The sequence below is a fragment of the Ranitomeya imitator genome, chromosome 7 (assembly GCF_032444005.1).
Source record: "Ranitomeya imitator isolate aRanImi1 chromosome 7, aRanImi1.pri, whole genome shotgun sequence".
NCBI lineage: Eukaryota > Metazoa > Chordata > Amphibia > Anura > Dendrobatidae > Ranitomeya > Ranitomeya imitator.
The window spans coordinates 211,875,680-211,900,692 of NC_091288.1; the positions used below are offsets into that span (position 1 = coordinate 211,875,680).

The 25,013-nt window shown below is 41.6% G+C and overlaps 1 protein-coding gene across 1 annotated transcript; it reads left to right on the plus strand.

Annotated features, from left to right (window-relative positions):
• The first annotated feature begins 437 nt into the window (after positions 1-437).
• LOC138645415 (NXPE family member 4-like) lies at positions 438-23,142 on the plus strand. The gene is made up of 7 exons (XM_069734724.1): positions 438-533; positions 1,471-1,678; positions 16,835-16,977; positions 17,094-17,824; positions 20,463-20,524; positions 20,948-21,166; positions 21,660-23,142. The coding sequence occupies exons 3-7, from the start codon at positions 16,900-16,902 to the stop codon at positions 22,202-22,204; spliced, it is 1,635 nt and encodes a 544-aa protein (XP_069590825.1). The 5' UTR covers positions 438-533; positions 1,471-1,678; positions 16,835-16,899; the 3' UTR covers positions 22,205-23,142.
• The last annotated feature ends 1,871 nt before the right edge of the window (positions 23,143-25,013 follow it).

Below are 25,013 nucleotides of genomic sequence, written 5' to 3' on the forward strand. Positions count from 1 at the left end.
ACTGATTTTTTTCCTACTGCTCCTGTTCAAAAAAATTTCTACTTCCTTGGTCCCATCTTAACACGCATTGAAGCAGGTAATTACAAATAAATAAATGCTGGATGCTTGTGTATGAGCCACTGTGGCATTGTTTCTGTTTGAATTATATTTGGACAGTGAGATGCATGTTACAACTTTCCAATTGCACGTTGGATATAGTGGCTTACAAAAGGGACAGTAATGGGGTCAAAATTCACCCCAAGTCAGTTCGGCAGTATAATGGTACCCTGGTTCCAATAAAATATATGCTCACAAAATGCAGTACTAACTGTGACACTACTAATAAATAGACACACAACCCTTTTAGGGGCCACCGCTGTTCCATTCCCAGCCTCCACCCCTCCATGGTCAGTTGCCAGATCCTTGAATGTGTGATTGGACTTTGGCATTTCATCTGAGAACAGAGCATCTCGGCATCATGTGCAACAATCCTCGGGGAAGCTCTGGTTTCTAGGGGTTTGATCGGTGCCAAGGAGATCTGTTTCATGTACCAAGTAGGTCTTACCTTTTTCTGGAATTTTTTGGGAGAGTTGGCAACATGTAGATACCCCTTCTATAGGTAATGAACAGTGCTGTGGATATAAAGGGGAGATGTGGGAATGGTGATAGCCACCAGTTCTTTAGAGGCAACTGAGGACAACCATGGTTCTCCAGACTATGATGTCAGTGAATTGACCACTAGTTCAACCTGTTTTTGATAAGACAACCTCCGTTAAAATACATTGGCATAGGCCTTGGTCATCCTGAGCTTTTTAGTTCATGATACTTATACAGGCAGAGCAAAGCCTATGGGCTCAGGAGCCCGTATCGTAAAGTTGTGCAATGCACTGGGCAGGATCTTGGAAAAAGGGTTATCTTTAATGAACATCTTTCTAAAGGAGGATAAAATCTTGAGCAGGTTACAACATTCGGATGGTGTCTTTCACTTGGCCGGCGCCATAGAACTTTCATGCTTTTCGGAAGTATGTCATGGATGATGGCAACTTCATTCATCATTCCTTGAACCTTCGCGTGTCATCGGCTCCTACCGATGGATGGTCTCAGTCATCACTTAGCGCTGTTGTGAGCCTTGTGATGGGAACGACCCCCTTTTTATAGCCAAAACACCTCCCAGTAGAGGAGAAGGTAAGCACGACACCTCTGATCCCACCTTTTACGGTGCAGCCGTAAAAAACACAGATTTATATTTTTTTTTTAGTTTACCTATGGTATAAAGTAGGATAAAAGAAGGACATGAGTGGGGGAAGCACTGGGACATTTTTTCTTTATTTTTTTCCATTTTCTGTTTTTAGCGTCACTTTAACTTAAATCTCCTTTATTTTTTACTTTTGCTAGATTCAATGCAGTGTAAAATGTAAATGAATGAAAAAAAATCCCAGTATATGTGTGTGCAAAGCATTGACATTAGGTGGAGCCTTTCACTCTCTACAGCACAACCAGTAATTACCATCCAGATCCACAGAGAAGAATGAGGAGACGGAATTAGAAGTTGTCACAAAAAGGAATGACACCTTTCAGTACAAGGCTAACAGACAGAATACACCTTAGGTTAAATCTCCAGAGGATAATCTAGAAAACATCATCGCTCCACCCCGTGAATCATCCTTTGTCTTTAGTGAATGGGACACTGACAATCCAGGTAAGAAAATAATCAATTATGATCTAAAGGGAAGGGGTGGTGGGGACTGATTAGCAAATATTCAACCTATTATAAGTCATCTATTTCTAAGCGGGAAAGGGTTAATCCTAGATTATCTCCTGCCCAACTTACTGCATTCTACCTGCTTTCCTTTAAGGGGAAATCGTCTTATGCACAATATGTGTCTCCATGGACTGAGCAGTGCACCGTGCTCCATTATATGGAGAAATCCGAGCTGGGGAGAGGGGGGAGATGCAGGAGCCACTCTCTACAGAATACGCAGAAGTTCTATTACTGATTGTAGAGTATTTATGGTTTTGTATCTGCAATTTCTACGGAATATTGAGATTACATAGATTGTAACACTGACATTATTACCTCCCTCTTTAAGTGTTATGGTGGCTCGTCGAATTTTGAGAATCACTGAGTTCCCTTAAATATGGGGGCGCATTTGTCCCTCTTCCAAGGGGAGTATTTGGAACCCAATGTGAGCAAGTCCCTAATCTGCTGTGACACATTTGCAGTGTTTGTAACCATTCATTTCAGGAACATGAAAAGATCCTAATCTTTGTCATAATTGTTCACATGGTTCCTTGGTCTCTCCTCTCACAACTAAAATGATATAATTCCTTTTATTTCTAATATTAATTAATTAATTAATTAATTAATTCATTCATTCCTTAATTCATTTTAAACCATTTATTAATTCATACATTTGTTTATATATTACTTAATACGTTCCTTCATTTATTCATTCATTCTTTACTCATAAATGTTTTCTGCCTTCATTCTCATCTATCCTGATGGTGATGATTATGTATTTCTTTAATGCTTTCATTTTTCATTTATCATCATTCATTCACTCAATATTTCATTCATTTCCAAATTAATGTATTACTTACATTTAGTTTTTAATAATGTCTTCATTCATCCACTCATTAATATATTCATTATTTCATTAATCAATTTATTAGTTTATTCCATCCACTTCTGTTTCTTTATTTTTTTATACTGAATTCATTCGTTTTTTCATTGTTCCTTTATAATTCACTTGTTTTCTTAATATGTCACTATTTCATCCATTCACTCATTAAGAAAGAGTTAATGTTTGGGCTTGGCCCACAGGGGTTGGGTTAGTGTTCGGGTAAGTGACTGCTTCTAGGTAGAGAGGGAGTAGGAGGTTAGAGTGCAATGAGAGCAGAGCTGCATAAGGGTGACCCACAGTCATAGGAGACTAAGACTAAGGGATAGTGCGATCCAGAAGTAAACCTGGCAGAAAAAGACAGTGGTCTTCCAGAGAAGGGACCTTGGAGATGATGCCGAGTCACGAACCCTAGAGCTTGTAACGCAGAAGGTAACGAGCCCAAACAGGACTAAGTGTGTGGGACTAATGGAAGTCCTGAGAGGTAGATTCAGTGGAAGAAATAGGACTTGGAGCCACTGAGCGAGAAAGGAGACTCGCTGATCAGGACTGAAGTGTTAAAGCGGGGCTGTGGCGCAGCAGGGTGAAACAGTGGGCCTCACTAGCCCTGGAAGAAACTACAGAGGAAGGATACTGTTTGGAAAATGCTTCATACTGTAGAGGAAACGTCCATAAGACTTTTTACCCGCTACCCCTTGTACATAACCCTTACCAAGTTACTGGCTACATCCGGCCTGCACGGACGTAAGACCCTCACAGCACAAGTCCACACACTCAGCCAGGACCACACTTTCACGTGGCGCGTCGGGAAGTAAAAGGAGACTAGTGTCTCGCCTGTGGCTACTGCACCGCTCCGCACCTTCATTCTCATCTATCCAGATGGTGATGATTATGTCTTTCTTTAATGCTTTCATATTTTATTTTTTTGTTTCTGAGTTACTTTATTGTTATGGCTGGCAATCAGGCAACACAGCGTGCAGTAATCAGCGCACATACAGAGATCTGGCAATAACCAAAAACAATAGGACGAGCTCTGAGACGTGGAATCTCTGTAGACTGCAGTACCTGATCTATCCTCACACAACTATAAGCAGCAGTGGATTGCGCCTAACAACTACCTATGCAACTCGGCACTGCCTGAGGAGCTGACTAGCCTGAAGATAGAAATACAAGCCTGACTTACCTCAGAGAAATACCCCAAAGGAATAGGCAGCCCCCCACATATAATGACTGTTAGCAAGATGAAAAGACAAACGTAGGAATGAAATAGATTCAGCAAAGTGAGGCCCGATATTCTAGACAGAGCGAGGATAGCAAAGAGAACTATGCAGTCTACAAAAAACCCTAAAACGAAAACCACGCAAAGGGGCAAAAAGACCCACCGTGCCGAACTAACAGCACGGCGGTGCACCCCTCTGCTTCTCAGAGCTTCCAGCAAAAGACAAAAGCAAGCTGGACAGAAAAAAACAGAAAACAAACTAGAAGCACTTATCTAGCAGAGCAGCAGGCCCAAGGAAAGATGCAGTAGCTCAGATCCAACACTGGAACATTGACAAGGAGCAAGGAAGACAGACTCAGGTGGAGCTAAATAGCAAGGCAGCCAACGAGCTCACCAAAACACCTGAGGGAGGAAGCCCAGAGACTGCAATACCACTTGTGACCACAGAAGTGAACTCAGCCACAGAATTCACAACAGTACCCCCCCCCTTGAGGAGGGGTCACCGAACCCTCACCAGAACCCCCAGGCCGACCAGGATGAGCCACATGAAAGGCACGAACAAGATCTGGGGCATGGACATCAGAGGCAAAAACCCAGGAATTATCTTCCTGAGCATAACCCTTCCATTTGACCAGATACTGGAGTTTCCGTCTAGAGACACGAGAATCCAAAATCTTCTCCACAATATACTCCAATTCCCCCTCCACCAAAACAGGGGCAGGAGGCTCCACAGATGGAACCACAGGTGCCACGTATCTCCTCAACAACGACCTATGGAATACATTATGTATGGAAAAGGAGTCTGGGAGGGTCAGACGAAAAGACACCGGATTGAGAATCTCAGAAATCCTATACGGACCAATAAAACGAGGTTTAAATTTAGGAGAGGAAACCTTCATAGGAATATGACGAGAAGATAACCAAACCAAATCCCCAACACGAAGTCGGGGTCCCACACGGCGTCTGCGATTAGCGAAAAGCTGAGCCTTCTCCTGGGACAAGGTCAAATTGTCCACTAACTGAGTCCAGATCTGCTGCAACCTGTCCACCACAGAATCCACACCAGGACAGTCCGAAGACTCAACCTGTCCTGAAGAGAAACGAGGATGGAACCCAGAATTGCAGAAAAATGGAGAGACCAAGGTATCCGAGCTGGCCCGATTATTAAGGGCGAACTCAGCCAACGGCAAAAATGACACCCAATCATCCTGGTCAGCGGAAACAAAACATCTCAGATATGTTTCCAAGGTCTGATTGGTTCGTTCGGTCTGGCCATTAGTCTGAGGATGGAAGGCCGAGGAGAAAGATAGGTCAATGCCCATCCTACCACAAAAGGCTCGCCAGAACCTCGAGACAAACTGGGAACCTCTGTCAGAAACAATATTCTCAGGAATGCCATGTAAACGAACCACATGCTGGAAGAACAAAGGCACCAAATCAGAGGAGGAAGGCAATTTAACCAAGGGCACCAGATGGACCATTTTAGAAAAGCGATCACAGACCACCCAAATGACCGACATTTTTTGAGAAACGGGAAGGTCAGAAATGAAATCCATCGAAATATGTGTCCAAGGCCTCTTCGGGACCGGCAAGGGCAAAAGCAACCCACTGGCACGTGAACAGCAGGGCTTAGCCCTAGCACAAATTCCACAGGACTGCACAAAAGCACGCACATCCCGTGACAGAGATGGCCACCAGAAGGATCTAGCAACCAACTCCCTGGTACCAAAGATTCCTGGATGACCGGCCAGCACCGAACAATGAAGTTCAGAGATAACTTTACTAGTCCACCTATCAGGGACGAACAGTTTCTCGGCCGGACAACGATCAGGTTTATTAGCCTGAAATTTCTGCAACACTCTCCGCAAATCAGGGGAGATGGCAGACACAATGACTCCTTCCTTGAGGATACTCGCCGGCTCAGATAACCCCGGAGAGTCGGGCACAAAACTCCTAGACAGAGCATCCGCCTTCACATTTTTAGAGCCCGGAAGGTATGAAATCACAAAATCAAAACGAGCAAAAAATAACGACCAACGGGCCTGTCTAGGATTCAAGCGCTTGGCAGACTCGAGATAAGTCAAGTTCTTATGATCAGTCAATACCACCACGCGATGCTTAGCACCCTCAAGCCAATGACGCCACTCCTCGAATGCCCACTTCATGGCCAGCAACTCTCGGTTGCCCACATCATAATTACGCTCAGCAGCAGAAAATTTCCTGGAAAAGAAAGCACATGGTTTGAACACTGAGCAACCAGAACCTCTCTGTGACAAAACCGCCCCTGCACCAATCTCAGAAGCATCAACCTCGACCTGGAACGGAAGAGAAACATCAGGTTGACACAACACAGGGGCACAGCAAAAACGACGCTTCAACTCCTGAAAAGCTTCCACGGCAGCAGAAGACCAATTAACCAAATCAGCACCCTTCTTGGTCAAATCGGTCAATGGTCTGGCAATGCTAGAAAAATTACAGATGAAGCGACGATAAAAATTAGCAAAGCCCAGGAATTTCTGCAGACTTTTTAGAGATGTCGGCTGAGTCCAATCCTGGATGGCCTGAACCTTAACCGGATCCATCTCGATAGTAGAAGGGGAAAAGATGAACCCCAAAAATGAAACTTTCTGCACACCGAAGAGACACTTTGATCCCTTCACGAACAAGGAATTAGCACGCAGTACCTGGAAAACCATTCTGACTTGCTTCACATGAGACTCCCAATCATCTGAGAAGATCAAAATGTCATCCAAGTAAACAATCAAGAATTTATCCAGATACTCACGGAAAATGTCATGCATAAAAGACTGAAAAACAGATGGAGCATTGGCAAGTCCGAACGGCATCACCAGATACTCAAAATGACCCTCGGGCGTATTAAATGCCGTTTTCCATTCATCTCCCTGCCTGATTCTCACCAGATTATACGCACCACGAAGATCAATCTTAGTAAACCAACTAGCCCCCTTAATCCGAGCAAACAAGTCAGAAATCAATGGCAAGGGATACTGAAACTTAACAGTGATCTTATTAAGAAGGCGGTAATCAATACACGGTCTTAGCGAACCATCCTTCTTGGCTACAAAAAAGAACCCTGCTCCCAATGGTGACGACGATGGGCGAATATGTCCCTTCTCCAGGGACTCCTTCACATAACTGCGCATAGCGGTGTGTTCAGGTACGGACAAATTAAATAAACGACCCTTAGGGAATTTACTACCAGGAATCAAATCGATAGCACAATCACAATTCCTATGCGGAGGTAGGGCATCAGACTTGGACTCTTCAAATACATCCTGAAAGTCCGACAAGAACTCTGGGATGTCAGAAGGAATGGATGACGAAATAGACAAAAATGGAACATCACCATGTACTCCCTGACAACCCCAGCTGGTTACCGACATAGAGTTCCAATCCAATACTGGATTATGGGTTTGTAGCCATGGCAACCCCAACACGACCACATCATGCAAATTATGCAGTACCAGAAAGCGAATAACTTCCTGATGTGCAGGAGCCATGCACATGGTCAGCTGGGCCCAGTACTGAGGCTTATTCTTGGCCAAAGGTGTAGCATCAATTCCTCTCAACGGAATAGGACACCGCAAAGGCTCCAAGAAAAATCCACAACGTTTAGCATAATCCAAATCCATCAGACTCAGGGCAGCGCCTGAATCCACAAACGCCATGACAGAATACGATGACAAAGAGCACATTAAGGTAATGGACAAAAGGAATTTGGACTGTACAGTACCAATAACGGCAGAGCTATCGAACCGCCTAGTGCGTTTAGGACAATTAGAAATAGCATGAGTAGAATCACCACAATAGAAACACAGTCTGTTCAGACGTCTGTGTTCTTGCCGTTCTACTTTAGTCATAGTCCTGTCGCACTGCATAGGCTCAGGTTTACTCTCAGGCAGTACCGCCAGATGGTGCACAGATTTACGCTCGCGCAAGCGACGACCGATCTGAATGGCCAAGGACATAGACTCATTCAAACCAGCAGGCATAGGAAATCCCACCATTACATCCTTAAGAGCTTCAGAGAGACCCTTTCTGAACAAAGCCGCTAGTGCAGATTCATTCCACAGAGTGAGTACTGACCATTTCCTAAATTTCTGACAATATACTTCTACATCATCCTGACCCTGGCATAAAGCCAGCAGATTTTTCTCAGCCTGATCCACTGAATTAGGCTCATCGTAAAGCAATCCGAGCGCCAGGAAAAATGCATCAACATTACTCAATGCAGAATCTCCTGGTGCAAGAGAAAACGCCCAGTCCTGTGGGTCGCCGCGCAAAAAAGAAATAATAATCAAAACCTGTTGAATAGGATTACCAGAAGAATGAGGTTTCAAGGCCAAAAATAGCTTACAATTATTTCTGAAGCTCAGGAATTTAGTTCTGTCACCAAAAAACAAATCAGGAATCGAAATTTTTGGTTCTAGCATCGATTTCTGATCAATAGTATCTTGAATCTTTTGTACATTTACAACGAGATTATCCATTGAGGAGCACAGAGCCTGAATATCCATGTCCACAGCTGTGTCCTGAAGCACTCTAATGTCTAGGGGAAAAAAAAGACTGAAGACAGAGCTAAGAAAAAAAAATGATGTCAGGATTTCTTTTTTCCCTCTATTGGGAATCATTGGTGGGGCTCCTTGTACTGTTATGGCTGGCAATCAGGCAACACAGCGTGCAGTAATCAGCGCACATACAGAGATCTGGCAATAACCAAAAACAATAGGACGAGCTCTGAGACGTGGAATCTCTGTAGACTGCAGTACCTGATCTATCCTCACACAACTATAAGCAGCAGTGGATTGCGCCTAACAACTACCTATGCAACTCGGCACTGCCTGAGGAGCTGACTAGCCTGAAGATAGAAATACAAGCCTGACTTACCTCAGAGAAATACCCCAAAGGAATAGGCAGCCCCCACATATAATGACTGTTAGCAAGATGAAAAGACAAACGTAGGAATGAAATAGATTCAGCAAAGTGAGGCCCGATATTCTAGACAGAGCGAGGATAGCAAAGAGAACTATGCAGTCTACAAAAAACCCTAAAACGAAAACCACGCAAAGGGGCAAAAAGACCCACCGTGCCGAACTAACAGCACGGCGGTGCACCCCTCTGCTTCTCAGAGCTTCCAGCAAAAGACAAAAGCAAGCTGGACAGAAAAAAAACAGAAAACAAACTAGAAGCACTTATCTAGCAGAGCAGCAGGCCCAAGGAAAGATGCAGTAGCTCAGATCCAACACTGGAACATTGACAAGGAGCAAGGAAGACAGACTCAGGTGGAGCTAAATAGCAAGGCAGCCAACGAGCTCACCAAAACACCTGAGGGAGGAAGCCCAGAGACTGCAATACCACTTGTGACCACAGAAGTGAACTCAGCCACAGAATTCACAACACTTTATCCCATACTTTCAGTTTTCAATAATGTCTTCATTTCTTAAAGGGAATCTGTCACCCCCAAAATTCGCCTATAAGTTAAGGCCACCGCCATCAGGGGCTTATCTAGAGCATTCTGTAATGCTGTAGATAAGCCCCTGATGTACCTGAAAGATAAGAAAAACAAGTTAGATTATACTCACCCAGGGGCGGTCCCGGTGCGGTCCAGTGCGATGGGCGTCGCGGTCCGGGGCCTCCCATCTTCATACGATGACGTCCTCTTCTTTGCTTCCTGTCGCTGCTCCTGCGCAGGCGTACTTTGTCTGTCCTGCTGAGGGCAGCGTAAAGTACTGCAGTGCGCAGGTGCTGGGCCTCTCTGATCTTTCCCAGCGCCTGCGCACTGCAGTACTTTGCTCTGCCCTCAACAGGGCAGACAAAGTATGCCTGCGCAGGAGCCGCAGCGTGAAGGCAAGAAGATGACGTCATTGTATGAAGATGGGAGGCGCCGGACCCGGACCGCGACGCCCATTGGACCAGACCGCATCATGACCACCCCTGGGTGAGTATAATCTAACCTGTTTTCCTTATCTTTCAGGATAGTTCATCCATTCACTCAATTATTTGCAGATTGGATCTTTATTCATTCATTCTTTTATGCATTCATTGATACATTATGTTAAGTCACGCTTGCACTTGGATTGTGATCCCACTTTGCTGTGGACCGAGGAGATCCAGGAGGGGCGCGATTAAGTACCTCCCCAAGACTGATCCCGGATGTATGGCAGCAGACGGCACCGCGATATGAGGAGAGCCCGGGGAGGTGTGATTAGGTGCTACACCAGGACTGACCTCGGTCACACGGCAGCTGACCCTCAATGAGATATGGTGGTGCTAACGATCAAGACTGATATGCAGTCAGGCAGGTGTAGAACCCAGTTCAGACTGGACGGGCAGGAACAGCTTCAGGAAGAACTGGGTCACTGGCAGGTACAACTGGAATACAGGAACGGGTAGGACCAAGTTAAAACAAAACGGACAGGAACGGATTCAGGAAGAACAAGGTCTCTAGCAAGGGGGTACTGGACCTTAAGTGCAGACAGACAGGGAACAGCAGATGCAGGCAGGCAGGGAACCTCTTGTCCTCACAGGATACACAGGAGCAAGTTCACATAGAACAGGCTGTGTCAGGTTAGGACCAGTAAACAGGACAGACAGGACCAAATTCACACATGACCAATACAAGGACAGGTACACACAGGACAGCCAGAGCCAGACTCACACAAGGCATTAACCATGAAGTAGGAAGAGGACACACAAACCACTAATGTTTCACAGAGGCAACAGATTAGAGATAGAGTTCAGACAACAAACCATACAAAAACGAGGACCCCTAAAATATATAGGAAAAATGGGAAAATACAATGATATGTATCCTAGTAGGCCCTACTAGGTCGCTATACGGAGTCCTTCCTGACAGTAGAGGTTGGCACCCTTAGTTTCTGCGGTATGGCGCCCCCCACTCATCGTCTGCTTTCCCTGATGTCCCTAATAATCCCGACCAAGAAAAAATGTCCCAAAACAGTCTGTTACCCGTGAAAGTAAGAATGATGGTGAGCTGGTGGAAACCCACCAATAATATTGTGTATTCAGTAGGTAAAAAAATGAAACCAGCTGTCCTATTCCTGATAGAAATAGTCTTATATAGAAGCGGGGCAAGCAGGAATATCCTCCGCACCTATACTAATGTCAGAACCAACAAATAATATGTACAGATTAATAAGCAGCAACAGGTACAACTCAAATATTGCTGTAAGAAATATAGGTAGACCGGGTGCAATAATCATGCACTTATCTGGTTGTCCTACTGAGGTTCGTCAGCTCAATGGCAGGGAATCCCATTGTAAAGTACAAGCCTTAGTCAGGCACCATACATAGCTAAATGGTATGTAGCAGCATCCACTATCAATACCCGACGCGTTTTCCCCCTAGAAAATTCCTAGAGGGAAAACGCGTCAGGTATTGATATGGGATGCTATTATGCATTACGTTGCTATTATTTTCTCACTGTCCTTAATTGAGATAGGGTTCAGGCCTGGCTGTTCAGCCCCCAGGGTGTCAGAAACGGCAAAGATCACATACAGGTACAGAGTCACAGATCAGAATTCAGGACTGGGCATTCAACCTGAGGGTGGCAGGAGCAGGAAAGGACCTGGCAAATCAGCAGTTGCACACACATCGAAAGAGAATGTTGCTCAGGCGCCTCCCAACAGGTGGAAGTGCCTTAAATACCAAGTGCCTCATAGCAATAAGTTGGTGATAAATTACGAATGCTCGTACTTTCTCTTTAAGAATCAGGAAGTGTACGCGCGGGAGCCTTAAGTATGCACAGCAAGCAGAGGAGCAGGAGCTCACTGCACACAGCAAGCAGAGGATAAGGAGCTCACTGCACGGCCTGAGGTGATGAATACATCGGTGCCCCTGCATGGCAGGGGATGGGAAGCCATGCATGGATGTAGGCAGTGGTGTTACACATTATAAGTTCATTCCTTTTTTCATTCTCATTGATTTAATTAATCAATGATTCATACATTCATTATTTTCATCCATTTATTCAAGAATTTTTGTATTCATTTATTCCTATTCATTCTTGCTTATGAATTTATTTATTTATTGTTTAATTATTTTTTAATTCTTTCCTGTGCATAAATATTTTCCTTCATTCATTCACCCATTAATTCTCATTCATTGCTTACACCAAATGTATTCAGATCAGCTTCTAGATGTCCTTTTATTGGACTATAGAAATATGCGTATTCCGGTCATTACAGACCACAAACCATTCATTAATTAAGTTGTTGATTCTTTAATTTTCATTCATTCATTCTAAATTATTTTATTTTTTCCTCCTCTTCTCCCCAAAAGATATCACTTTTTTATTTTTCCATCCCCATAGCCATATGAGTTCTTGTTTTTGGCGGGACAAGTTGTAGTTGTTAATGACACCATTTATTTTACAAAAAAACAGACTAAAAATGAGAACGAAAATTCCAGTTGGAATGAAATCCTGAAAACAATGCAATTCCCCCATTGTTTGTCTTTTTTTTTTACGGTAAAAATGACCTGACAATATGATTCTCCAGGTCAGTACGATGCCGGCGATACCAAATTTGTTTAACTTGTGTTGCCATTTTCTGAGAACATTTGCATTTTTCCATTGATTGAGCTGTGTAAGTCGCTTGCTTTATGCATGGTGAGTTGGCGGTTTTATTAATACGAATTTGGGGAAATATCGAATTGCTAATTTTAGGATGGTGTTGTGACCAAAACCCCACAATTTTGGAATTTTGATATTTTTTTCTTTTTTAGTACCGTACAATTTAATTAATTTTATCTTTTGTTGAATCTAACTTTTATGGACTCGTCGATACTAAATATTATTATCTTTTATTGTTTTAACTTCGTTTTTTTTACCAGGGAAAAAGAGGGGTAATTTAAATTTTAAAATTAAATTTGTACTTTTAAAATCTTTTTTTTCTTTTCTTTTTTTTTTTTTTTAATTTATTTTTCACTTCTTAGGGACTTGAATCTGTGGTCACCGGTATACAGGAAAAAAAAGGAGGAAGGAAACTCACCACGCTGGTGTCGATCAAAGTATACTGAGATAATGATGAATGAGTGTCAGATCCGGGCAGCACAGCCAATGAGTTAGTGAAGGGAAAATGACTACAGCACATCCATCACGTCTATCCATTTGATAAAAAAAATCTTTATTGAAAAATCATGAAACCACTTTTAAAAAAGGATCCATTACAGATAGTAACGCTGACGCATTTCTTGAGTATACAACGCCGTCAATTCATTGATGACAACAGAATACATGGAATACACCAATTGTATATATATATTGTCATGGATACACAGTCAGTGGGGTCAAGCATACCACTATGTAAAGGGAACGCAAGTCCACTGCCTCCAATCGCCAGGGCAATTATGCAATTGGCTGATGCAAATGTCTGCTTCCACTAATAGGCTGGTTATTAGGGAACTCACAGTGAACGTATGGTATATATACCTCCGATTCCAATGCATGGAATATATACATATACCCCCAGTATGGTCACAACCGGCTCCAAAATAACAAAAAAGGAACCAATATTAGCTTCCACCACCAATTGTTTATACAGGCCGATTGGACACCCATTACAGGTAGCATAAGGCTTTATGGGTGCGGTTTACAGAGCAAAAGGAACAGAGCTATTGCATTTTATATTTAATCCAGCAAGATAGGCAGTGTTTATAAAATATATTCAAAGGTGATGCAAAATGGAATGACAAAAAAAATTACTAAACCTGGTCACAGAAATGGTTCGGAGCGTAGCGGAGGGAAGCACTCTGGGAAAATAAATGGATGCAACTCACAGTGAACTATGTCTTCCAAGGACTGACAAATGACCCAAACCCAAATACTGCTTTTTATTAGCTCAAAGTTACGCCCACACACCTCCCCTGGAAGAACTCACGTGCGAGCTGATTGTCGGATGTACTCAACCATTCAGAACTTTCTGAGATCCCCAATTTGCAGGATATATTCTCCTATCTAGGTCACAGGCGTTACATGTTGTCATCATGTTTATTATCGCAATTTTATCTTTTTATACAGATGAAATATGACATGTATAGCATCATCCATCTGTACATTATTGTTGGAGGGGTTCTAATGGCTCTACAGTGATGTGAGTGAATGAGTTCTGTTCTCCCTCTCACTATGACGCCAAAAATCTATATCCCATAAATATCGGATCGATACAAAACCTCAATATACATATCTGGACAATGGAGACATAATGTCTGGAACACTTTCAGAAAAATCCCTTTAACCCAGGATGTTCTCGCTTGGAACAAAGTCAGCCCCTGCACTTCTCCACTCCTGCTTAAACAGATCTCAGCTTACTGTCTTTTTGACCTGCAGATATCTTGTTTTAATCACCTGTCCACGACATGAGATCTCTGCTTCAACAGTTGTTCTAATTAGTTTCTCTCTCCCTAGCTATAATTATTCCCACTTCAAAAGGGACCATCTTTGTATATGGAAATAAAATGTTTTCTTGCTCCTGGTTAGCTAATATTACCACTGCCAATATTAGATAAATGTTCTCCAATGCTTTAATTTTGTAGTGGTATGACCCAGATAATGTAAATTGCAGGATTTGCATACAATGCTATATACCACATGGTGTGAATTGATGAATGCGTTAATTTGACGTTCTACACCCTGTGGAAGCCAAAAAAGATTGTTCTTTTTATAAACCAATTTGCTATTTTGCATCCGATACTTACAACTCCAGTATGGGATGAAACCGTGAATACTCCCGAATTGTTTAAAAAAAGCACTAATGAGAAGAGACGGCAGCAGAGTCAGAGAAAGACGCCTGCAGGCACTATCCAATGACAGACAAAAGAAAGAACGTTCGCCATTATAGATCAATCTCCAGAGTGTTTTAATACTGGTTGGGACCATATCCGAGCACCAACCTATCCAGGAGTCCTGTATTCCTACTGACTTAATACTATCTGCAATGGTTTTTTCATCTGTTCATGTAGATGTTCCTGGGTCTCTCTCATTCAGTGTGCCATTTTCATACTACATCAGTTATAGGGTGAAAATGATAATATACTGTATTCTACAGATCAAAATATAAAAAATTCATGTAAAATTTATTTTTATTATCCTCTTCAATCCAGAGTATGGGCTCTTGATTTATTTCAATCCCTGGGTGAGAGAGACCTAAAAATACTTAGCATTCACTCTGCTCTAAAAATCTAAGCAAAGAATAGTTCTCTGTCATTGATGAACTGTTACAGCGATACATCATTATTTCAATTTTTGCAGTGGTTATTTATCTGAACTTGAGCAATTTATTGTGGCAGCCCTAGAATATTTGCTTAATCACAATTATTTTATGTCCGACTTTGATTTTTTTTTACAGACCAAGGGTGCCCCAATGGGATCAAAATTATCCCCATCTTTAGCCATCCCCTATATGGCATGGTGGGAGGAAGCCTATATTTTCAGTGTTCAAAACTATGTTTTTCCCATATAAGCCTGGTACGGCCGATATGTAGATGATGTCCTCCTTGTGTGAACTGGTGGCGTGTTGGCCATGCCACACTTTTTTTCTTATTTAAATTCCAATAATTACAATGTTCTGTTTGTCTGTAATCATCCTAAAATTGATGTTTCATTTTTAGAAATCACATTAGCAGGAAATCCATCAACTGGCCGAGTATCTACATCCCTATTTAGGAAAGACAATGCTGGCAATACTGTTTTGCAATCTACGAGTTGCCACACGAAACACACTACTAATACAATTCCTTATGGAGAATTCACAAGACTCAGATGTATTTGTTCTGATGCCTCTGTGTTTTTACATGAAAGTACAATTATTATTGATAGACTACGTGCTAGGGGTTACAATAAATCCAAAGTCCGATGTGCATTTGATGACATAAAACTCAAATCCAAGGAGGAGATGCTTTACAAAAATAAAAAACAAAAGCCAGAACAATATTATTCAACACGTCTGATTCCCTGTTAACCTTTTGTACACCTCTTAGTCCTTAATTCACCAAAATGAAAAAAATGATATCTTACTATACTTAGCTGTACTAAATTAGAATGATACCCTCCTCAAAATCATCAGTAGAGGTTATAGATGTGTTGTCCGAAGGGGATGCCCAGATATTAAAACTTCACTCCAATTTTCCACATGGCATGAATTGCAAAAATGATTTTTTTTTAATTTACTAAGGTTCAGATATAGTTAAAAAATATGATGCTAGTCAGAAGAAAATCTTTTTCAGTTGGTCTATTCCATTTGTTTTTTTTGTCATCACTGAACTAAAATTAATTTAAAATTCAAATTAATTCAAATTCCTTGTGTATTCATATGACTAAGGGCATCAGAGTTAATATCTATGATGAATCCTTCTGTTTTTAATTTTTTTTCACGATTCTTCAATAAAAATTTATTTTATTGAATGAATGGATGGACGTGCCACACTCATTTTCCTGTCACTAAATAAGAGATTTACAGCAGCAGCTAAATGGTGAACAGCAGTGATTGTAACTCAGCTCCGGCCGCGGCTGTTAGACACAGATATCGGCAATATATTATAGTCGCCGTCTACCATGTGTAGTGAGAGCTCAGCTCCTGAGCCCCCTCTACACTTGCAGACCCCAGCGCTTGTAACCAGTTACGGAATTTTGCACACTGGAATTCGTTCATTCATTCATTCCTTCATTCGTTGCACAAGTAAATATTTTCAACAGGATAGTTTATGTTTAAAATTAAGAAACGCAATTAAATTGAAGACTCAGATTTGAGATGTTCCCTGGGCAAAACAGACACCTTTTATGTTCATTCATTCATTCATTCATTCATTCATTCATTCATTCATTCATTCATCTATTCAGGAATATTTAGCTATAATGGGTGTTGTACATAAAACTACTGTAGATTTGAGCTGCTTCATAACGTCTCATTTCATGAATAATCATTAAGATCCTACAACATTTTTGGAGTATAACCTTGTATTTTTGGATCTCTCGCAGGAGTTGATCAGGATCTGATCTTGGATCTGTCTCCAGCAGGGTGACCTCACTGTGAACCTACTACCATGCGTAAACCATTTATCACAGGAGGACTTCTTGCCATATTCCTTCTAAGCTTTAGTTGGTACCAAAGCAGTTTCCAGGTGAGACATGTCTACACATCTACAATATTTTGACTAATTCATCTTTCGTTAGTATATTCACAAGTCATAAAATCCAATTGCATTCCTATGTATGATGAAAATGTTATGAATTTCAGGATTCCGTGAGAGATTTACTCCAGAACTGCCTTGCACCCATTATCAACCAAGAACAACCTTTGATGAAAGAGTCTGCCACTCCACCAAAAACTGAGCTTCAAGTAGAAGTAGACGCCATATTTGACAAAATCGAAAAACTTATCCCTAATGTGTCATTTATATACTTTAACCAAACAACAAATGGAAGGAATGGTAAGATTTCCATTGTCAAGCCCAAGGAGACGTACTGTGTGGGAGACGACTTTGTGGTTCAGGTCGATATGTTTGATCACGTGGGCAACAAGAAGACGTATGGAGGAGACTTTTTAAGACCAAGACTCTTTTCTTCAGAATTGAGAGCTTCTGTTTCAGGAAACGTGGAGGACTTCAAAAATGGGTCCTACCACGTTCACTTTCCGTTGTACTGGGCTGGCAAAGCCAATGTCAACATCCTGTTGTTCTACCCAAGTGAAGGAGTGGCCGCTCTCTGGAGGTCAAGACATTCCAGTCAAGGAGTTATTGGCTTCGAGGGCAGATATGAAAAGTTTGGAAAAGTAGCAGTGACTAAATGTGCCTTTAGGCTCACTGAGGAAGATGGGAAGGAGATCTGCGAATACAAGGACCCTCTATATGAGGAGGTTTTCCACTGCTACAAGGCTCCCAACTTTACTTGTGAAAGTCTGAATGAAATGAGGGGTTATGATCGTTATGCCTCATATCTTACCCCGTTGGAAAAACAATTATTTCAGAGGTATAATATTCATCATGGTTTTAACATTTTAAAGGAGAATTATTATTGTTATTTCCCTAAATGTCAGTGAGAAATGTCTAAATGTTCATGGTGATTGTAATAAAAACTGAAAAGATTCTGAGCGCAATAGGGTCATATCCGGGTTAAATGGGAAACAGATGCAGAGAAAATGCTCACCTCCAAAGGTTGTGAAAGTCGCAACTTGGCTGCTGCATGTCCACAGAACGTTATATAATGGAAAACTGGAGAAAGGTATAGGTAAACCTGTGCTGCCAATAGTACACTGCTCAAAAAAATAAAGGGAACACTTAAACAGAATATAACTCCAAGTAAATCAAACTTCTGTGAAATCTACCTGTCCACTTAGGAACAACACTGATTGACAATCAATTTCACATGCTGTTGTGCAAATGGAATAGACAACAGATGGAAATTATTGGCAATTATCAAGACCCCCTCAATAAAGGAGTGGTTCTGCAGGTGGGGACCACTGACCACATCTCCGTACCAATGCTTTCTGGCTGATGTTTTGGTCACTTTTGAATGTTGGTTGTGCTTTCACACTCGTGGTAGCATGAGACAGACTCTACAACCCACATAAGTGGCTCAGGTAGTGCAGCTCATCCAGGATGGCACATCAATGCGAGCTGTGGCAAGAAGGTTTGCTGTGTCTGTCAGCGTAGTGTCCAGAGGCTGGAGGCGCTACCAGAAGACAGGCCAGTACACCAGGAGGCGTGGAGGGGGCCGTAGGAGGGCAACAAGCCAGCAGCAGGACCGCTACCTCCGCCTTTGTGCAAGGAGGAACAGGAGGAGCACTGCCAGAGCCCTGCAAAATTACCTCCAGCAGGCCACAAATGTGCATGTGTCTGCACAAACGGTTAGAAACCAGCTCCATGAGGATGGTCTGAGTGCCCGGAGTCCACAAGTGGGGGTTGCACTCACAGCCCAACACCATGCAGGATGCTTGCCATTTGCCACAGAACACCAGGATTGGCAAATTCGCCACTGGTGCCCTGTGCTCTTCACAGATGAAAGCAGGTTCACACTGAGTACATGTGACAGATGTGACAGAGTCTGGAGACGCCGTGGAGAGCGATCTGCCTGCAACATCCTTCAGCATGACCGGTTTGGCAGTGGGTCAGTAATGGTGTTGGGTGGCATTTCTTTGGAGGGCCGCACAGCCCTCCATGTGCTCCCCAGAGGTAGACTGACCGCCATTAGGTACCGAGATGAGATCCTCAGACCCCTTGTGAGACCATATGCTGGTGCGGTTGGCCCTGGGTTCCTCCTAATGCAGGACAATGCCGGACCTCATGTGGCTGGAGTGTGTCAGCAGTTCCTGCAAGATGAAGGCATTGAAGCTATGGACTGACCCACACGTTCCCCAGACCTGAATCCGATAGAGCACATCTGGGACATCATGTCTCGCTCCATCTACCAACGTCACGCTGCACCACAGACTGTCCAGGAGTTGGCGGATGCTTTAGTCCAGGTCTGGGAGGAGATCCCTCAGGAGACAATCCGCTGCCTCATCAGGAGCATGCCCAGGTGTTGTACAGTAGGGAGGTCATACAGGCACGTGGAGGCCACACACACTACTGAGCATCTTTTCCTTGTCATGAGGCATTTCCACTGAAGCTGGATCAGCTTGTAATTTGATTTTCCACTTTGATTTTTAGTATCATTCCAAATCCAGACCTCCATGGGATATTAATTTTGATTTACATTGATAATTGTTATGTTTTATTGTTCTGAACACATTCCACTATGCAATGAATAAAAATTTGCAACTAGAATATTTCATTCAGAGATATCTAGGATGTGGGATTTTAGTGTTCCCTTTATTTTTTGAGCAGTGTATAAGCTGCAATAGGAGACCGTGGATATGCCAATACAGTTTTTTATTATTCAATGCGTTTTGAAGCACACCTTCTTTTTCCACAGGAAAATCCACAGTGATAAAAATAAATAAAGTTTCTCCAGTTTTTCAGAGATGGTGATGGTGGTGAAGATCCACATCTTAGATCATCCAATGAATTCTAACATAACGTGGCTGTGCCTCTTGGTTTCTCTAAAACTTAGAATAACTTTAGGTCCATTTCCTGAGCTTTGGCCATGGATGGTGCAGATGGTGAGATGTCGATAAAATCAAGACTCTTCCAAATAAACCCAAATGTTCAAGTTTTAGAATCAGAGAATTTTTTGATTCTTTCCATGATCTCTTTATTCTGGAATTTTGTGTAAGACCTGGTACAGGGACCCAAACTGATATAATTTTTGGAGAGGTCTTAAAGATAACTAATAGTAGACTTTTCTACAACACCAAAATATGACGCCTTCATTTTTATGGCTTACGGACAGAATTACAAAGATGCTGTAGAAGGAATTGTCCCTTAGTCTCTTGCTCTGGAGGACTCGTCTGGTCCTATATTACACAGACAGTTCATTGATTTAAATGTTCACAGTGTGGTACCTCATTTCACCTGCAGATCAGAGTTAATCATTAGAGGATCCTTCTAATGAAAATGTATTGAACAAAGTGGAAAGTTCTTTCAATATTCCATGTTTTTACTGATTTATTGATAAAAAATACTTTATAATGATTCATTATATTTTTTTTTCAATTCCTGTTTTACAGGTCAAATATCGTTGTAGAAATCCCACAACAAATTTCACCTATCACCGTGACCCAATGTAACAGTAAGTTTTACCATCATTATATTTATTTATTCATAATTCTTTAAAATTCTAATTTTCTTGAATAAAGTCCAAGCAGTCCATGTTTTCAGAAAGGGACTGAGCGGCAATACCAGACACAGTCACATTTTTTTTTTTAATCTATAATATTGAAATAAGTAACTTTTTTGTGTTACCTATTGCGTACTGAATTATTGTTACGAATTGTTAATGCAGCTTTGGATGTGACTGGAGTGTGAAAAGACGAAGGGCGAATTCGTCAAGCGGTTTTCTCCAGAATTCTGGAGTAAAATTGATTGAAAATTCACAAACTGTTTGAAAAACTCAACTCAAAGTTTCGTAAAATTGTTACCGCCAGTTCTACCAATTTTGACATGACACTTGCAAGATTCGCCAAAAGATTCTAATTTCTTGGATCTTTTACAGCCACAACGAAGGCACCAAAGCCAAAATGTCAGCCAGGAATGAGCTCCCCTCTCCCGAGCGGATACTTCTACAACAACATCTGGAATCCGGATTACTGTAACATGACGATTTACACGACGGCGGACAACTTTACCAATTGTCTGAAGGGGAAGAAACTCTTTCTGATCGGAGACTCCACGTTGCGTCAGTTCATCATGCACTTCACCGAGGGAATCCAGAGTAAGGATTACAACTTTTGTGATACATTATTTCCAATTTTATAGAGGCCGAATCACTGCATCATAAAATGCACTATATGTTTCAATTTCCCACCTTTTTTAAGACTGCGGTAGTGGTTGACAAGATAGCCCCCCTCAAATTCCCCAAGGATGTTCCGTTCAGCCACTTATTTTTCCTCTAATGCTCCGAAAAGCCAAAGAAATGTAGAACTTACATGGTGGCGTTCAAATGCCTTACCAAGCATGTAGCTCATGGATTGAGTGGAACCACCAAAGAGGGAGCCAGCTTTATTTAGAAGTCCTCCTCTGTCGTTCATTGAGGGGCTTCTGGGGGAGCAGACATTCTTCTTTGATGCCCTTAGGTCTTCATGTCCTTAATCCTTGGTGTAACATATATTTTCGTCTGTCTTCTTTCTCAGAAGAGTATACATCACTCCTGGAGGTACATTTTCATTTGATCAACATAGTTTACTGATTTGTCTTCTCTTCCTTAGTTGTGAAATATTTCCGATACCATCATCAAGGTTGGGCCGGTTGGTCATTAACACTGGAAGCCATGAACATGGAGAAAGATATATATGTTTCCTACAAGAGGCATGGTTTTCCCCTGGAACATGGTGACTTTTACTACTTCAAGGAGGACCTCTACACCAGTCGTCAGATTGACCAGCGTGCCGGGGGGAAAGATACCATTTTTGTGATCACGATGGGTCAACACTTTAGGCAGTTTCCTCTTAAAGTTTTCATTCAGAGAGCTGTCAACATCCGCAGAGCTTTAGAGCGACTGTTCCTCAGGAGTCCCGACACTAAGGTCATCATAAAAACTGAAAATACAAGAGAACTCTTTGCCCCAGTGGAAAGACAAGGAGACTTCCATGGCTATACTCAGTATCTGGTCCTCAAGGAGGTTTTTCAGGGGATCAATGTTGGTTTTGTGGATGCATGGGACATGACGGTGGCATCGGCTACAGCATCTGTACATCCTCCCAGTTTTACATTTGCAAATATAATGAGCCTAACGTTCACCTTTGCTTGTTAGTGAAATAGGGAAGGACTGCAATTTTTTAAAATTTTGGCATGTTGTTTTGAAAGGTCGTGGAAATATCCTTTGGACCAATGTAATTCTCTTCAATCATAAAAAGCTAATTGGAACAACGTACAGTAGGTCTAAAAGAATTCTTGGGCCAGATTGGCTTTCTTGATCAGGGAAGGTCACTTGGACTAGGGATTAGAGGATGAAGGCTAAATGAGGGAAGACTTTCTGGACAAAGTAGACTTCTAGGTTGTGCAAGATAACTTAAGTCAGTGGGAGTCTCGTAGACTAGGGAAGGTTTCACAACCTTAAGTATGACCAGAATAGATTTCTTGGATTAACAATTATTACTTTTAAGGCTTTTTGGATTAGGGAAGATCACGTGGACCAGACAATGTCTCCTAGTCTAAGAAAGACTTTATAGACCTAAACACTAGCAGAACATGTTTCTCTGAATATTAAAGATTGACCAAAAGTTATCTTTTAGATGAGGGACCATTTTAGACTAAGGATGATCACATGGACCAGTGGAGGCCACTTAGACCAGACATGTGTCCATAACTCCTAGTCTCCTAAAGTCCTAAACTCCTACTGTTTTTTTTTTTTTTGACACGTGAATGTCTCTTAGATTAGTATCATGGAAATTCTCAAGAAACTGAGGAAAATGTTGTGAACATGAGATACTCTTTTGGACCAGGTAAAAGAATATGTCTTTTAGTTATGACTCTTGAACCAGTTTAGGCAGCCAGACCAAGAGAAAACCTCCTGGATTACAGAAGGTTATCGGTTAAAATTGGATTGCATAGAACAGTTCTAGGTCAATTAGTGGAGGGCAAGGGTTAAATTGTATTATGATATAATTTGTGCACTTGTGTAACTTGTAAAATGATCATTTCTGTGTAATATATCATGAAATTTAATATTAATAAACCAATGATTTTGTATATTTTTATTTATACATATTAAGTAGCACACGACATTTTACCACGCTGTCTGTTGGTTATCAGACAGATTCCAGGATCAACGTGTTACGAATAATCTACAAAACATCAGCGCTCCACCCCGTGAATCATCCTTTGCCTTTAGTAAATGAGACACTGACAATCCAGGCAAAAAAAGAATCAATGACTGTGAATCTAAAGAGAAGGAGTAGTGGAGGGTGTTGACAGATAATGGGCAAAGATTCAACTTATTATAAGTCATCTATTTCTAAGCGGGAAAGGGTTAATCGTAGATTATCTCCTGCCTGACTTACTGCATTCTACCTGCTTTCCTTTAAGGGGAAATCATCTTATGCACAATATGTGTCTCCATGGACTGAGCAGTGCACCTTAAGTGCTCCATTATATGGAGAAATCCGAGCTGGGGAGAGGGGGGAGATGCAGGAGCCGCTCTATACAGAATACACAGACGTTCTTTGTTACTGATTACTGAGTATTTATGGTTTTGTATCTGCAATTTCTGTGGAATATTGAGATAAGATACACTGTAATACTGACATTATTACTTCCTTGTTAAAGTTTTTTGGCAGGTACTAAAACTTTGAAAATTAAAGCTGCACCCTGAAAAGCTATAGAATGTAAACTCTGAATATACGAAATTGGAATTGCTGTAGAAAACATGTTAAAAATTGAAGGTACTTAGCGCACAAAGTGGCCAATTCGTGAGAGCCCAACAGCCAGCGACAAGGCGTACCTCTTTGTTGGGAACCTAAACCTAACATGATGGCTCTCCTGGATTACAAACCTACAATTATATGGGCAGATAGGATGAAGCCATGTGAGTTCTTGTTTCTGGCGGGACAAGTTGTAGTTTTAAATGACGCCATTTATTGTACCATACAACTTACTAAAAATGAGGAGAACATTTCCAATTGGGATGAAATTCTTAAAAAGTGCAATTCCACCTTTGTTTTTCAGGTTTTCTCTTTACGCCATTCATTTAATGATAGAAATGACTTGACAATTTGATTCTCGAGGTCAGTACGATGACGGCAATGCCAAACATGCGTAGATTATTTAACTTGTTTTGCCATTTTCCGAGAACTTTTGTATTTTTCCAGCGCTTGTTTTATGCATGGTGAGTTGGCGGTTTTACTAATACCAAGTTTGGGAACATATAAAATTGCTAATTTTAGGATGGTGTTGTGACTTGTGACCAAAACCCCACAATTTTGGCATTTTTGCTATTTATTTTATAAGTCCTATACAATATAATTAATATTCTATTTTGTTGGAAAGAACTTTTATGGAAGCGTCAATACCAAATATTATTTTTTTTTATTGTTTCAATTTCTTTCTTTTTTTTTTACCAGGAGGACGTGGGAGTGATTTAAATGTAACATTTATTTAATAGTTTTAAAAACATTTTTTTTATTCATTTGTTATTTTTAGCTCCTAAGGACTGGAATCTGTTGTTGTCTACACTTTGCATTATCTCTGTACTCAGTATATAGTATAAAGATGCCAGAGAAGTGGGCCTTCAGTATTACCAGCAACCGCTACATTGAAATGTCCGAGACTGACAGCAGCATCTAAATGGTGAATAGCAGCGATTATAGCTCAGCTTTGGCTGCTGCTGTAAGACAAAGATACCGGCTATTTGTTATTATCTACACTTGCAGACCCCGGCACTGATGACCAGTTGCATAATTTTGCACACTGGGGTTCATTAATTAATTCATTGATTGCCCATGCTTGTCAAGTAAATACTTTCAACAAGACACCTTTCAAATGCCTTACCAAAAATGTAGTATATGGATGGAGTGGAACCATCAAAGAGGGAGCCAGCTTTATTTAGAAGTCCTCCTCTCACG

Coding starts and splice junctions, on each gene's coding strand:
- LOC138645415 (XM_069734724.1), top strand. CDS start 16,900: ATGCGTAAACCATTTATCACAGGAGGACTTCTTGCCATATTCCTTCTA. Junction 16,978..17,093: donor GGTACCAAAGCAGTTTCCAG/GTGAGACATGTC, acceptor TATGAATTTCAG/GATTCCGTGAGAGATTTACT. Junction 20,525..20,947: donor CACCGTGACCCAATGTAACA/GTAAGTTTTACC, acceptor GATCTTTTACAG/CCACAACGAAGGCACCAAAG.